This window comes from Cornus florida, unplaced genomic scaffold (genome assembly GCF_030987335.1).
Source record: "Cornus florida cultivar Cherokee Brave unplaced genomic scaffold, ASM3098733v1 CherokeeBrave_3.0.0_Hap2_Chr11, whole genome shotgun sequence".
NCBI classification, from domain to species: Eukaryota; Viridiplantae; Streptophyta; class Magnoliopsida; order Cornales; family Cornaceae; genus Cornus; species Cornus florida.
Genome location: NW_026775581.1, coordinates 2,251,568 through 2,267,067, shown reverse-complemented (window position 1 = coordinate 2,267,067; position 15,500 = coordinate 2,251,568). Strand labels below are relative to the sequence as shown.

Genomic DNA, 15,500 nt, shown 5'->3' with positions numbered 1-15,500 from the left:
ACTCATTCCTCCCACTACGTAGGGATCTACTTTATGTTAGCTTTAGTTTTATTTCTGTTATTTCAGTTTCGGATTGAGAAGTTTAATAAGGGGTCCAATTGATGGATTCCCAAGTTGTAAACTTATGGAGATTTGGATTATCAGTTTTGGATATTTATTTTAAGGATATTATTTTAGTTCCTTTCAGCTTCTATTATTTGTATTTCTTAAATAAATTTTGTATTTCGTGTTTGATTTAAAATATTAATTGTTTGATATCCCTCGGGTTTGGGCCTGGGCCTGATCAACCCGTGTCTCGGATTCGAGGGGTATCACAGTTGGTATCAGATCACTCCTGGTTCAAGTGTTTCTAGGATTCTATCGTATAAGACTTCCGCGTAGCGTTCTCTATTGTTTAGAGCTTAAGTTTAGGATTCATTGTATTCTTTTATAGTCCTACTAAGTTGTACTGATGTCTGTTTTCTGTGTTAACAGCATGGTTAATGCAAGAACTAGACGGAACAATCAGCAGCGAAGGGAAGAGGCACGTAGGCAGCAGGATCTCCTACGGCGTCAGCAGATGGAGGAGGAGGTTCAGCAGACTCCAGATCAGGGCAGGGATCTAGAGATTCCTCCTCACCTCAATGACTTTGTTGCTCGGGCTATAGAAGCTGGGATAACAGCTGCACTTTAGAATCAGCCTCAGGTACAGCCGGCACCCCTACCAGCACCAGTTGTTTAGACGGATTCTTGGGGAAAGGCTAGGAGCTCTTTCACAAAGGGGAGTCCACCTGTGTTCTCAGGCTCAACCGATGCGAGAGCAGCTCACCAATGGAAACAGGACATTGAGCGTCATCTTCGTTTGGTTCAGTGCACGGAGGTTCAGAAGCAGATGCTTGCTACTTTCAAGTTAGTTGGGGATGCACTACAGTGGTGGGAGTCAGTTACCACCTCAGAGGAGAGGATGCCATTGTCTTATGATGAGTTCAGTGCTCGCTTTGATGAGAAATATTTTCCCTATGCAGTCAGGGCAGCTATGAAGACCGAGTTTCTAAGTCTGCAGCAGGGAAACATGATAGTGGCGGAGTATGAGCAGCAGTTCACACGCTTGTCTCTCTTTGCACCGGAGGAGGTGGATACAGAAGATAAGAAACGTAACAGTTTCGTCAAGGGACTGATGTGGTCTATCAAGAGTGCTATTACAGGTAGTCCAGCCTATACTACCTATGCTCAGGTGGTAGACGCCGCTCTACAACAGTATCAGTTGACTCGTGGTGAGAAGTGGGGAGATAAAGACTCTACTAATCAGTCAGCTGAAAAGGGGAATGGCAATGGTCACCGGCAGAATGACAAAGGCAAGTTCCAGGGACAACAGCCTTGGAAGAAGTACAAGGGTGGTTCGGATGCTCATCGGAATGGGGCACCTATTCAGAGGCAACAGAATGGGGGACCAAAGGTAGGACAGGGTCAGCCATAGGCTAACCGACAGAGGAGGCCATTTGGTACTTTCCAGGGTAGTTGTTACACTTGTGGAGAGTATGGTCATACCACTAGGCAGTGTCCTAAAGCAGGACAGGGACAGGGACAGTATGTGCAGTAGGGACAGAAGGCGCCAGTGCCTCTACCAGCTCCACAGGTTCCACGGATTCAGGGACAGACACATCTGGCTTTACCGGCATCGCCGCAAACTCAGGGACAGGCACCACAGCAGTTGCACTATGGCAGGGTGTATAACCCCATGCCACAGGATGTTCAGGAACCTCAGACTATTGAGGGTAAGTTTCCTATTCATGGTTTGCATGCATGTGTTTTATTTGATACAGGTGCTACACACTCATTTGTAGCTAGGGCTTTTGTTGCTTTATCTGGGATGAGGACGAGGGTATGCACTAGACCTCAGGGTATTTCTACACCATTGGGTGATACAGCTATTATAGATGAAAGTGATGGGCCTGTGACATTAGATATTGGCAGACTCAGATTTCTAGCCAATCTACTGGTCCTGGACATGCACACTTATGATGTGATACTTGGGATGGATTGGTTGTCTCACTACCATGCTCAAGTTAATTGTTTTGATAGGTCTATTATTTTTACCATACCTGGTCAGGACATGTACATTGTCGCTATGCCGCGATTTAGTGGGGACACTAGCACCTATTTGTTCCATATGGAGGAGGAAACGGAGGGGGGAATTACTGTACCATTGGATGACATACCGATTGTACAGGATTTTTCGGATGTATTTCAGGAGATTCCAGGGTTGCCACCTAGTCGCGAGATCGACTTTGTGATTGACTTAGCTCCAGGCACTACGCCTATTGCTAGGGCACCATACAGGATGGCACCAGTGGAGATGAAAGAGCTGAGGGATTAGATTCAGCAGTTACTTAGCCAGGGTTTCAATCGTCGGAGTACTTCACCCTGGGGAGCACTGGTTTTGTTTATGAAGAAGAAGGATGGTTCGTTTCGCCTGTGTATTGATTACAGGGAGTTGAACAAGGTTACTATTCGTAACAAGTACCCTCTACCCAGGATCGATGATTTGTTTGATTAGTTAAGGGGAGCCACATATTTCTCCAAGATTGATCTGCATTCTGGGTATCATCAGCTAAGGGTTAGGGAGCAGAATATTCCTAAAACAGCATTTCTCATGAGATATGGTTCTTATGAGTTTCGTGTCATGCCAGTTGGGACAACTAATGCACCTGCAATGTTCATGGACTTAATGAACAGAGTCTTCCGAGCTTATTTGGATCAATTTGTCATTGTCTTTATTGATGATATCTTGATCTATTCTCGGTCGGAGGACGAACATGCGAGACATCTTCGCATAGTGTTGCAGACGCTTCATGAGCACCAGTTGTATGCCAAATTCGAGAAGTGTGAATTTTGGCAGCGGGAAGTGAAGTTTCTGGGTCACGTGGTGTCAGAAAGAGGGATAGCAGTCGATTCAGCCAAGGTTTAGGCCGTGGTTGAGTGGGGACAGCCTACTTCGCCTACCGAGATTCGTAGTTTTCTCGGTTTGGCAGGATATTATCGAAGGTTCATTCATGGGTTCTCTAAGATTGTGGGGAAATGGGAGAGCATCTCTATGGATTTTGTGGAGGGATTACCCAATTCATACAAGGGTCATAACTCTATTTGGGTCATTGTGGATAGGTTGACGAATTCAGCTCACTTCTTGCCTATTTGCACTGACTATACTTCAGAGCAGTTGGCGAGGCTTTACATTTCCGAGGTTGTGAAGTTACACGGTATTCCATTGTCAATTATATCAGACAGGGATTCAAGTTTTGTGTCTGGATTTTGGAAGAGTTTTCAGCAGGCTTTGGGTACAGAGTTGCATCTTAGCACTGCTTATCATCCTCAGACTGATGGACAAACTGAGAGGGCAAATCAGATCATGGAGGATCTGCTTCGGTCCTGTGTTCTTGATTTCAAGGGCCACTGGGAGGAGTACTTGCCACTTGTGGAATTCGCGTATAATAATAGTTTCCAGAAGACTATTGGTATGGCACCATTTGAGGCATTGTACGGTCGACCGTGTCGATCGCCTGTTTGTTGGATGGAGGTTGCAGAGAGCAGATTCTTGGGTCCTGAGTTTATTAAGGATACTTCTGAGAAAGTTGCTCTTATTCGGCATCGCATGAGTACCGCTCAGAGTAGGTAGAAGAGTTATGTAGATCGGCGTACTCGTGCTTTGGAATTTAGGGTTGGAGATCAGGTTCTACTCAAAGTGTCACCCATAAAAGGTGTTATGCGCTTTGGGAAGAAAGGGAAGTTGTCACCACGATTTGTTAGTCCATTCATGATCACGGATCGCGTTGGAGCGGTTGCTTATAGGTTGGCACTTCCGGATAATTTGGATAGCGTGCACAACGTGTTTCATGTTTCCATGTTGCGGAAATTTCTGCGAGATGAGGATCGGTACCAGCATATCGATATAGGGGAGATTGAGTTGCAGCCGGATGCAACTTATGTGGAGCCACCGTATCGTATTGTCGACCGTCGGGATCAGATCCTTCGTAATAAGGTTATTCCTTTTGTTCGTGTGCAGTGGAGTCATCACAATGAGGCTGAATCCACTTGGGAATGGGAGGATGTCATTCGCTCGCAGTTTCCTGGATTACTGGAAGAAGGTAAGAGCAAATTCCGAGGACGGAAATCCTTTTGTTAGGGGGGAAGAATGCAATACCACTAATTTTAAACGGACAATTCTGGAATTTAATTATTGTATTTAATCGCATTTTATTTTATTATGTGTCATTTTATTGGATTATTTGTTTGATAATTGATTATCTGCTTGTTTGTCCTTTTATTTGAATTAATTGTTTTCTTTTATTAATATTATTGTTTTTGTTATTGGATTATTTTGAATTGGGTTAAGTTAAATGTTAATTTATTTTAGATTAGGATTATATTTCTGTGGAAGTTATTTAAACGTTAAATTATATAATTAAGTTGATTTACGTATATGTCAGTTAGGGTTGGAGTTACTGTAGCCGACCTAGGTTGTATCAAGTCGCCGTGTACTGTAACTTGGACAATTGCATGGGCCGACTAAGTGTTTGCATTAGGGCTCTAGCTATATACGGATTAGGGTTGGAGAATTAAGCCTATAAATATATTTCTTCATGTGGGTTTAGGGTTTAGTAAACAAACATCACACAACCTGCATTCACGTATCAGGTTTTCAAAGAGGGAAAAACAGGGAGTTGTAGAGAGTTTCAGAGAGAACCTTTGGGGATTGAAGGAAGAATTGAAGGAGAAGGTTAGGGATTGAATTAGGAGCAGCAGAGGGAGTTAAGACAACCATCGTTGCCGGAGTTGACAGAGGTCTGCAGTTCCACAGTCTGAAACTGAAGGCAAGTTCTGTTTCCACTCTATCTCTTTAATCTGTGTTCTGTACATGCCTAGAAAGACTCTAAGGATTAAACCAAGATTAAAAACAGATTAATGATTAAATTTATCTTGTATGCATGTTCAAACGGAAATAAATCTCGTGAATCAAACTGTGCAAATATTTAAAGAACTATGAACTGATGCATGCTGTGTCTTGGGTTCAAGCTTGGTTAATTGGGATTATTGATGCATGTTGGGGGGTTTCTCATATAATCTAGGATAGTGTATAAACACTGGAACAAGGTTTTAAAATACTAAATAGGTTTTGAACTTAGCCGGAGGCGAGGAAGACAACCAGAGAAGGAATTACGGCTCTCAAAGGAGGAGAGCCGGCTCCCCAAAGGAGGGAGCCGGCTCTAGGGGTGTGAGAGCCGGCTCCACAAGGGATTGGAGCTGGCTCCACAAGGGTAGAGCAAGCTCCAATAAGGGAGGAGCCGGCTCCACCAAGAAGGGAGGCGGCTCCAATATTCTGGAGGCGGCTCCAGCTTCTTTTCTTAGTTTGGCAGGATATTATCGAAGGTTCATTCAGGGGTTCTCTAAGATTGCGAGGCCACTCACCCATCTGACCAAGAAGGGTGTACAGTTTGTATGGGATGAGCACTGTCAGCGGGCTTTTGAGGAGCTCAAAAGGAAGTTAACTTCTGCACCGGTTCTTGCTACTCCACAGAGCGGGAACGAGTATCTTGTTTACACGGATGCTTCGTTGTAGGGTCTTGGATGTGTCTTGATGCAGGAGGAGCGACCGATTTCTTATGAATCTTAGAAGCTTAAGCCTCATGAGCTGAACTACCCAACACATGATTTGGAGTTGGCAGCTGTGGTTTTTGCTTTGCGCATTTGGAGGAATTATCTGTTAGGTGAGTCCTTCAGATTATTTAGTGATCACAAGAGTTTGCAGTACTTGTTCACTCAGAGGGAGCTCAATATGTGTAATACCCCTAATTTTAAAAAGGATATCCCGGGGATTTTAATTTAGTAGTTAATTGCATTTTATTTGATTATGTGTGATTAGTTGAATTAATTTGATTATTTAATTGTTTAAGTGTTTTAATTAGTAAATTGATTTAATTGTTTTAATTTAATTTAACTGCATTTTATTTGATTATGAGTGATTAGTTGTTTTAATTTGATTGTTTAAGTGTTTAAGTGTTTTAATTTAATTGAGTTAATTGTTTTGATTTAATTTATTTAATTATAGTTAATTATTTAAGTGGTAAATTTATTTATTTTGTTTAATTTGGTTTTCACGGGACTGTATGGGACACATATAGCTATATTAGGGTTCCAGTTTATAGCTGGCAATGTATATATCATAGGTCGGTTTATGGGCCAAGGAGGGCTTTGTCTCTATTAAACAAGGATTAGGGTTTGGGATTTATATGCCTATATATATATACATACTTCTTGGTATTAAGGATTGGAAAAAAAAGACTCTACTCGCGTAACATAAAAACAGAGAGATACAGAGTGAGGTTTTTAGGGAACAGATTTTGTTTGGTGTGGGATTCGACGGGGATTTCAGGGTTGGACCTAGGAGAAGGGAAGGGCAGAGGTATTAGGAGGCTAGACAGTGTTGCAGTGGTTACCGGAAGTTGGGAAGACGGCGACAAGTTTTGAGTCCAAAACTTCAGGCAAGTTCTTTTCTTCCTCCTTCCCGTTGGCCTGTGTTCTGTGCACCTAGATATACTCTAGGGTTCTAATGGATCAATAATTGAATTAAGCATGTTTTTATATGTCAATTTAACCTTATCTTTGCCTTGAATAAATTCGGTGATGGGTTTTTGAAAGTTCATTACAGTAGTTGTTTTTCCTAAGCATGAATTGTCTGTGGAACTTGTAGTTTTTGTTTTTGATTTCAACTGTTGTAAACACTCCATGGAGATTATACTGGACATAGTTAGGACCCTTGGGAACAGTCTAAAACTAAATAGAATGGGTGGGAAGCGGCCGGCGTTGAAGAAGAAGGTCGCAGAAGTCAGAGACGGACAGACGGCTCTCAGAGAGGGAGAGAGCCGGCTCCATGGAGGAGGGAGCCGGCTCCCCCCTGGTGTAGAGCCGGCTCTAGGAGGTGTAGAGCCACTCTACCCAAGTAGAGCAGGCTCCAATAAAAATTGGAGCCGGCTCCACCTTTGTTCATAACCTGTTCTCGCTCAGTTTGCTTCCGGAAGGTGTTTAATGCACTGTTTGAAGCTGTTGTGTGTTTGAACTGGTTAAAAAAAAAAAATTGGGACTTGCCATAGTGATTAAGAAGTTAACTTTAGGTATTAATAGGACTTTTAATTGATTAAAGTTTACCTCTAAATTAACGGAACAAACTGTATAAAATTTATGCACATTGTACACGATTAAGGGATGGAAGAAGACTTAATTGCTCAAGCTTATTTTTGAGCATTCCAGTGGGATCTAATATGTTTATAAATTGTTCTAAATACATTATAGGGTCATTGATGTATTGAAGTTGACCTATGCATGCTTTGGAGGCTAATTGTTGAAATAGTAAATACTTTCTGCAATGATATGGATTATCGTTTGGATTTTTAATTGTTAGAACATCAAATATCTTCCTGCAATTATTTGGATAATGTTTTGGAATGTAAATTACTAAATTATGATTTCTATACTGTAATTGGCATTGATATGGAGGATTATATGCACCGGTATGGGACGGTGGCATACTAGGGATGGTTTAGCTTCAAAACGTTAAGACCTAACCTAATGGATTAATGGAATGGATTGTAAGATATCAAATCCTAATTGTGACTAAGTCAGATCAGCTGTAACTAAGTTGGATGACTTCCTGGATTAACAGATGGTAGTTAAGTCATATCAACTGAATAAGTTGAGTGACTAACTAGTTGGTTTATTGTAGGTCAGTTTAATTAATAGTTGAACTGCTTACCCTGGATTTGGACGGACTTTATATATATGTTTATGGTACCACGAGTTGAGCTTGAGTCTCAGACTCGTTGGTTAGGGTGCGTATATGCAGTGCATGCGTAGCTGGTTATAATAGGTTGAGGTGTACCCTGTTAGGTCTAGGTACTCATGCCCACCTTTGGGTGTGTATTCGCATATTGCCTTCTATTCAGGTTGAGACCCCTATTATAGACTAGTGAATGTCCCTTAGTGTGGATATATTTATACGTATGGACTAGATAGATATTGTGAGGTGTCTACGGTGTATCGGCGTATCAGGTCACTGTATGGATTGCAGTTAGATTAGAACTTGCTCGTGGGTCTGACCCACTCCTTTATCATTCTTTTCAGGTACAGGACGGTTCCAGCCTTAGAGCTCGATCGTGCTTGTCAAGGACAGTCTCACTTCCATCGGATTACATAAGACTTTCCCCGATGTTTCTAGTATTATCTATTTTCAGTTTCAGTCTCAGTTGATTTTTTTTAGTTAGGGGTCCATCAGTGGATTCCCAAGTTGTAACTTTGAAGTTTTGGAGGATTGGAGTTTCAGTTTTCAGTTACACATGGAGGATTTTATTATTTTTATTTCTTGCAGTTTTATTCTATCTTTATTGTTCTTTTTGTCATCTGTGTTCGTTTTAAAATACTTTAATTGTTTGATATTCCCTCGGGTTTGGGCCTGGGCCTGATCAACCCGTGTCTCGAATCCGAGGGGTATCACAATATGAGACAGCGCAGATGGTTGGAGTTTGTCAAAGACTATCATTTTTCTATACAGTATCATCCAGGGAAAGCGAATGTGGTGGCGGATGCACTCAGTCGCCGACCTGTTGGTAGCCTTTCTGCTTTATTCACCACTTAGTGGAATTCTTTGAGGAATGTGGATGAGTTGTCGGATGCCTTTCTGGCATGCATGGTAGTTACACCTTCTATCATTCGTAAGGTTTTACAGGCACAACTCACGAATCAGCAGTGTATCGATAAGGTTGCAGAGATAGCTTCTGGGGAAATTCCATTTTACTATGTTGGGACTGACGGGGGCTTGTGATACAAGGGACGTTTAGCGGTACCTTCTACTGATGATTTGAGGAAGGACGTGATGACTAAGACTCATCATTCTGAGTTTTCTGTTCATCCCGGAGGAGACAAGATGTATCAGGATATGAAGTGGCAGTTTTGGTGGGTTGGTATGAAGAGGGATATTGCTTTATTTGTCTTTCGGTGTAGTACTTGTCAGATGGTCAAGATTGATCATCAAAGACTGCCAAGAGCTCTACAGCTATTACCAATACCGGAGTGGAAATGGGAGAGCATCTTTATGGATTTTGTGGAGGGATTACCCAATTCATACAGGTGTCATAACTCTATTTGGGTCATTGTGGATAGGTTGATGAAGTCAGCTCACTTCTTGCCTATTTGCACTGACTATACTTCAGAGCAGTTGGCGAGGCTTTACATTTCTGAGGTTGTGAAGTTACACGGTATTCCGTTGTCAATTATATCAGACAGGGATTCAAGTTTTGTGTCTGGATTTTGGAAGAATTTTCAGCAGGCTTTGGGTACAGAGTTGCATCTTAGCACTGCTTATCATCCTCAGACTGATGGACAAACTGAGAGGGTAAATCAGATCATGGAGGATATGCTTCGGTCCTGTGTTCTTGATTTCAAGGGCCACTGGGAGGAGTACTTGCCACTTGTGGAATTCGCGTATAATAATAGTTTCCAGAAGACTATTGGTATGACACCATTTGAGGCACTATACGGTCGACCATGTCGATCGCCTATTTGTTGGATAGAGGTTAGAGAGAGCAGATTCTTGGGTCCTGAGTTTATTAAGGATACTTCTGAGAAAGTTGCTCTTATTCGGGATCGCATGAGTACCGCTCAGAGTAAGCAGAAGAGTTATGCGGATCGGCGTACTCGTGCTTTGGAATTTAGGGTTGGAGATCAGGTTCTACTCAAAGTGTCACCCATGAAAGGTGTTATGCGCTTTGGGAAGAAAGGGAAGTTGTCACCACGATTTGTTGGTCCATTCATGATCACGGATCGCGTTGGAGCGGTTGCTTATAGGTTGGCACTTCCGGATAATTTGGATCGCGTGCACAACGTGTTTCATGTTTCCATGTTGCGAAAATTTCTGCGAGATGAGGATCGGTACCAGCATATCGATATAGGGGAGATTGAGTTGCAGCCGGATGCAACTTATGTGGAGCTACCGTATCGTATTGTCGACCGTCGGGATCAGATCTTTCGTAATAAGGTTATTCCTTTAGTTTGTGTGCAGTGGAGTTATCACAATGAAGCTGAATCCACTTGGGAACGGGAGGATGTCATTCGCTCGCAGTTTCCTGGATTACTGGAAGAAGGTAAGAGCGAATTCCGAGGACGGAATTCCTTTTGTTAGGGGGGAAGAATGTAATACCCCTAATTTTAAAAGGACAGTTCTGGAATTTAATTATTGTATTTAATTGCATTTTATTTTATTATGTGTCATTTTATTGGATTATTTGTTTGATAATTGATTATCTGCTTGTTTGTCCTTTTATTTGAATTAATTGTTTTCTTTTATTAATATTATTGTTTTTGTTATTGGATTATTTTGAATTGGGTTAAGTTAAATGTTAATTTATTTTAGATTAGGATTATATTTCTGTGGAAGTTATTTAAACGTTAAATTATATAATTAAGTTGATTTACGTATATGTCAGGGTTGGAGTTACTGTAGCCGACCTAGGTTGTATTAAGTCGCCGTGTACTGTAACTTGGACAATTGCATGGGCCGACTAAGTGTTTGCATTAGGGCTCTAGCTATATACGGATTAGGGTTGGAGAATTAAGCCTATAAATATATTTCTTCATGTGGGTTTAGGGTTTAGTAAACAAACATCACACAACCTGCATTCACGTATCAGGTTTTCAAAGAGGGAAAAACAGAGAGTTGTAGAGAGTTTCAGAGAGAACCTTTGAGGATTGAAGGAAGAATTGAAGGAGAAGGTTGGTGATTGAATTAGGAGCAGCAGAGGGAGTTAAGACAACCATCGTTGCCAGAGTTGACAGAGGTCTGCAGTTCCACAGTCTGAAACTAATGGCAAGCTCTGTTTCCACTCTATCTCTTTAATCTGTGTTCTACACAAGCCTAGAAAGACTCTAAGGATTAAACCAAGGTTAAAAATAGATTAATGATTAAATTTATCTTGTATGCATGTTCAAACGGAAATAAATCTCGTGAATCAAACTGTGCAAATTTTTAAAGAACTGTGAATTGATGCATGCTGTGTCTTGGGTTCAAGCTTGGTTAATTGGGATTATTGATGCATGTTGGGGGGTTTCTCATATAATCTAGGATAGTGTATAAACACTGGTACAAGGTTTTAAAATACTAAATAGGTTTTGAACTTAGCCGGAGGCGAGGAAGACAACCAGAGAAGGAATTACGGCTCTCAAAGGAGGAGAGCCGGCTCACCAAAGGAGGGAGCCGGCTCTAGGGGGTGTGAGAGCCGGCTCCACAAGGGATTGGAGCCGGCTCCACAAGGGTAGAGCCGGCTCCAATAAGGGAGGAGCCGGCTCCACCAAGAAGGGAGGCGGCTCTAATATTCTGGAGGCGGCTCCAACTTCTTTTCTTGCTTTTGCGTGATAGTGGGTTGTTTTTGGACCTATGGGAAGATGACTGGGTTGTTTCAGAGGGTAAAATTGGGTTGTATAATAGTTCCAGAGATGTAAAAATGGTTGGAAGTATTGTTAATGGTATTGTGTTGAACCTTGAAGCAACCTAAGGTTAAACGAAGAAACTGCATATATGAAGTTGTCTTTGAAATCTTTGTAAACTGTTTACTGCTTTGAGCAAAGTTTTGGGTTCTTTTGCATGTTTAAATTTATCAAGCATGTTCAACTATGTTATAAGCATATGTTTATCTATCTAGAAGATTAAGTATGCTTAAATGGAATTAATGGATGTTTTAAATTTATCAACTATTGCATCAGATATGGTTGTGCAGGAGGAGTGGTAGGTTTCAGTCTTACTTAATAAAATGGGACTGGAAAGGGATTTCTAAACCTTATGTAGGATGATTAATGTGTTGTACACATGTTAAACTATTTATATGCAAATCTTGAAGTATAGTGGATTGGTATTTATTACTGTTCCGTCAACTATATTAACTGGAGGAACTACATGTACAGTCTTTTCATATATATATAAAGCACTGTAATGTAATATTTAAATGGTATATTGGATGCATAAATTGGTTGTAAATATGTTAAACTATATTTATGTTTCTTTTGGAAATTAGTTGATACATGTTTATGCTGTGTTATTAACTATGGAACTGAAGGATTGTATGCACCGGTATGGGACGGTGGCATACTACGTATGGATTAGTACAAACACTAAGTCCTACCTAATTTGGATTAAGGTATGGATTAACCATATGGGTTAGGTCCATCACCTACATGGGTCATATCAATTGAGAATTGAATGAACTACTATGGGTTCAGGATGGATTTGTTATACAATATATCAAACTGTTACAAAGTTGGATGGTATTTTGTATTAGGAGGAGTATGGATTTTATATATGTATTTTATGGTACTATGGTATGAGTTTGAGTCTCAGGACCATAGTTAGGGCACGTATATTGCCTAGGATGGATAACTGGACATATGTGTTGTTCTCTGGTTGGTCTAGGTACTCATGCCCACCTTAGGGTGCGTATTCGCATGTTGCCATCTATTCAGGCTGAGACAAACCTGTTGGACTAGCGAGCGTCCTATTAGTGTGTACTATATAGATATGGACTACTCTAGATATTGTTGGGTCTTCCTAGGATGTATCTGCGTATCGGATTACTGTTTAGATTGTAGTAGATCAGGACTTGCATGTGGGCCTGACCCACTCCTTTATTTTTCAGGTGTTCGTCAGTTCCAGGGTTAGAGCTTGGACGTGCAGAGCCGATACAGCTACTCATTCCTCCCACTACGTAGGGATCTACTTTATGTTAGCTTTAGTTTTATTTCTGTTATTTCAGTTTCGGATTGAGAAGTTTAATAAGGGGTCCAATTGATGGATTCCCAAGTTGTAAACTTATGGAGATTTGGATTATCAGTTTTGGATATTTATTTTAAGGATATTATTTTAGTTCCTTTCAGCTTCTATTATTTGTATTTCTTAAATAAATTTTGTATTCCGTGTTTGATTTAAAATATTAATTGTTTGATATCCCTCGGGTTTGGGCCTGGGCCTGATCAACCCGTGTCTCGGATTCGAGGGGTATCACACTCTTGCAATTCTGAGGCCACCTCCTGAAGGAGAGGGAGCTTTACCGTCTGAAGCTGATCGTCAAGGTGATCTTGAAGACGTCAACCGTGGTGGTTTACGTCATGATGAAGATATAATCGGTAATCTGCCTCCGAATGCCGGCAGAGTAGAAGATCGGGAAGGATCTGTTCGTCTAGAACCGCATCACAAACGGATTATGAGGGAGGAAGCACCAACGTATGAACATCGGGTTGCGTCACCATGGCGGAGTGAATTTGAGGAGGATAGGCCGTTCGATCCGCCATACCGACCTTCATTAGCGACAGTTGATTACAATAGCTCGGAAAGGAGATCTGCCGATCGAGGATTTCCGTCATGATTTTCAAGAGAAAACGAAGCATTGCGTTCCTCAGCAAGGACGGTCGCATCGCCGTTCACTGATGAAATTCTGAACGCGCCGAATCCGAAGAAGTTTTCCATGCCGATCTTCATTCTGTTTGACGGAACAACTGATCCGATCGATCACATGTACCATATTCAGTTAAAAATGGCTTTGAATACTAATAATGATCCTTTGATGTGCAAGTGTTTCCCAACGAGCCCGGCTGGACCAGCTCTCAATTGGTTCAAGAATTTGGCTCAAGGCTCAATCGCCAGTTTCCAGGACTTATGCGATAAGTTCATAAGCCAGTATTACGGGAATAAGCGTCCGGCTAAGGATGTATCGAGCCTTTTTACAAAGAAGTAGCATGAGGATGAACGGCTCCAAGCTTTTCTCACCCAGTTCAACCTCGTTAAGAGCATGGTAATGGAGTGCCACCCATCCACAGCAGTCCAAGCATTTAAACTCGCAATGAACCGGGGGACGCCGTTCCATACCAGCTTGGTGGTTAATACGCCAAAGACAATGGACGAGCTGAACGAGAGAGCTGATGGTTTTGTTCGCCTTGAGGAGGAAGAAGCAGCTAATTCAAGGAAGACGTTAATTATTTCGACGGAGGAAAAGTCCAAAGCCAAGATCCGGCAAAAACAAGCTCAACCGCAACGTCAATCCTCATGGAAGGCAGAGAAGAGACCCAGGGAGGAGGAATTAGTCACTCCACTTAGAGTCACTTTAGCAAGGCTATACCAGGAGAACAAAGATAAGTTTCGTCCTCCTCTGCCAATCAGGCAACCTCTTGAACAGAGAGATCAGACTAAACATTGTGCTTTCCATAGTGATTTTGGGCATCAGACTAACGAATGCAGGAACCTAAGGAGGCAGGTAGAGATGCTGATCGTAAAGGGAGAGTTTGCAAGCTATGTCCAGGGTTCGGCGCAAGAGCATAATCGCCCGACTGAGCAAATCAAGCGGAACCAGAGGCCAAACCAACACAACTCCCAACCTGTCAGGATTATAAACGCAATTCATGGTCGGCCTGAGCAAATGACGGAGTCAGAGGAGTTACTCAGGACAAGGTTACGCCAGGCCCAGCTAAAAAGGAGAATTGGCAGTGTGCATGCTTTACACCAGCAGAACGCGTCCACATCGATAAAGTTTGATAAAACGAACCTGCTACGCGTTCAGATTCCTCATGAAGATCCACTAGTCGTCAGTCTGACGATTGCAGAATGCCTGGTTCGGAGAGTCCTGATTGATCCAGGAAGTAGTGCGAATGTCATGCCCAGGGTGACGTTCGACCGACTGGAGATCGCACCCGAAAAACTCAAATCCACAGGGAATCCGCTACTCGGATTTGATGGGAAGCGAGTGGAACCCATTGGAATAGTAGAATTGACAGTACAAGCCGCTGAGCGAGTTCTGACTGAAAGTTTCGTGGTAGTGGAAATTTATCCATCATACAACCTCTTGATGGGCAGAGGATGGATTCACAGAATTCAGGGCGTTCCATCAACCTTACATCAAGTGATGCGATGTTTAGGTCCGGATGGGACCAAGGTGATAGATATACATGGGGACCAGGTTGCGGCTAAAGAATGTTATTCAATAACTTTAAAATCTGCTGGAAAAGGGAAAAATCCCACCCGTTCTGCCATTCCAAAATAGCAATTACAGAACCCTTCTCACAGCAAGGATGGGGGGAGGAGCCGCCAGTTCTAACCACAGAACCCCTTCATGAAGCGAAGATTCATCGTGCAAAACCAGACTGAACAACAAGGGTGGGCACCAAACTCACTGAAGAAGAGAGACTAGAGTTGACTAATTTCCTAATTCGGAATGCGGATGTATTCGCATGGAGCTATTCAGATATGCCAGGGATAAATCCTGCTGTATCCTGTCATTCCCTTAATGTGGATCCGAATGCAAAGCCAGTAAAGCAGAAGCAGAGAAGATTTGCTCCAGAACGAAACCAGATTATAGCTGAGGAGGTTGATTAGCTGCTTAAAGCCGGATTCATCAGAGAAGTTCAGTACCCGGCCTGGCTCTCTAATGTTGTTGTAGTGC

General features: G+C 42.1%; 1 protein-coding gene across 1 annotated transcript; it reads left to right on the top strand.

Moving 5' to 3' along the window:
* Positions 1-13,856: 13,856 nt before the first annotated feature.
* Positions 13,857-15,101, top strand: LOC132286616 (uncharacterized). Its single transcript, XM_059788976.1, has 2 exons — positions 13,857-14,224; positions 14,303-15,101. Exons 1-2 carry the CDS (start codon positions 13,857-13,859, stop codon positions 15,099-15,101), a joined length of 1,167 nt encoding a protein of 388 aa, XP_059644959.1.
* The last annotated feature ends 399 nt before the right edge of the window (positions 15,102-15,500 follow it).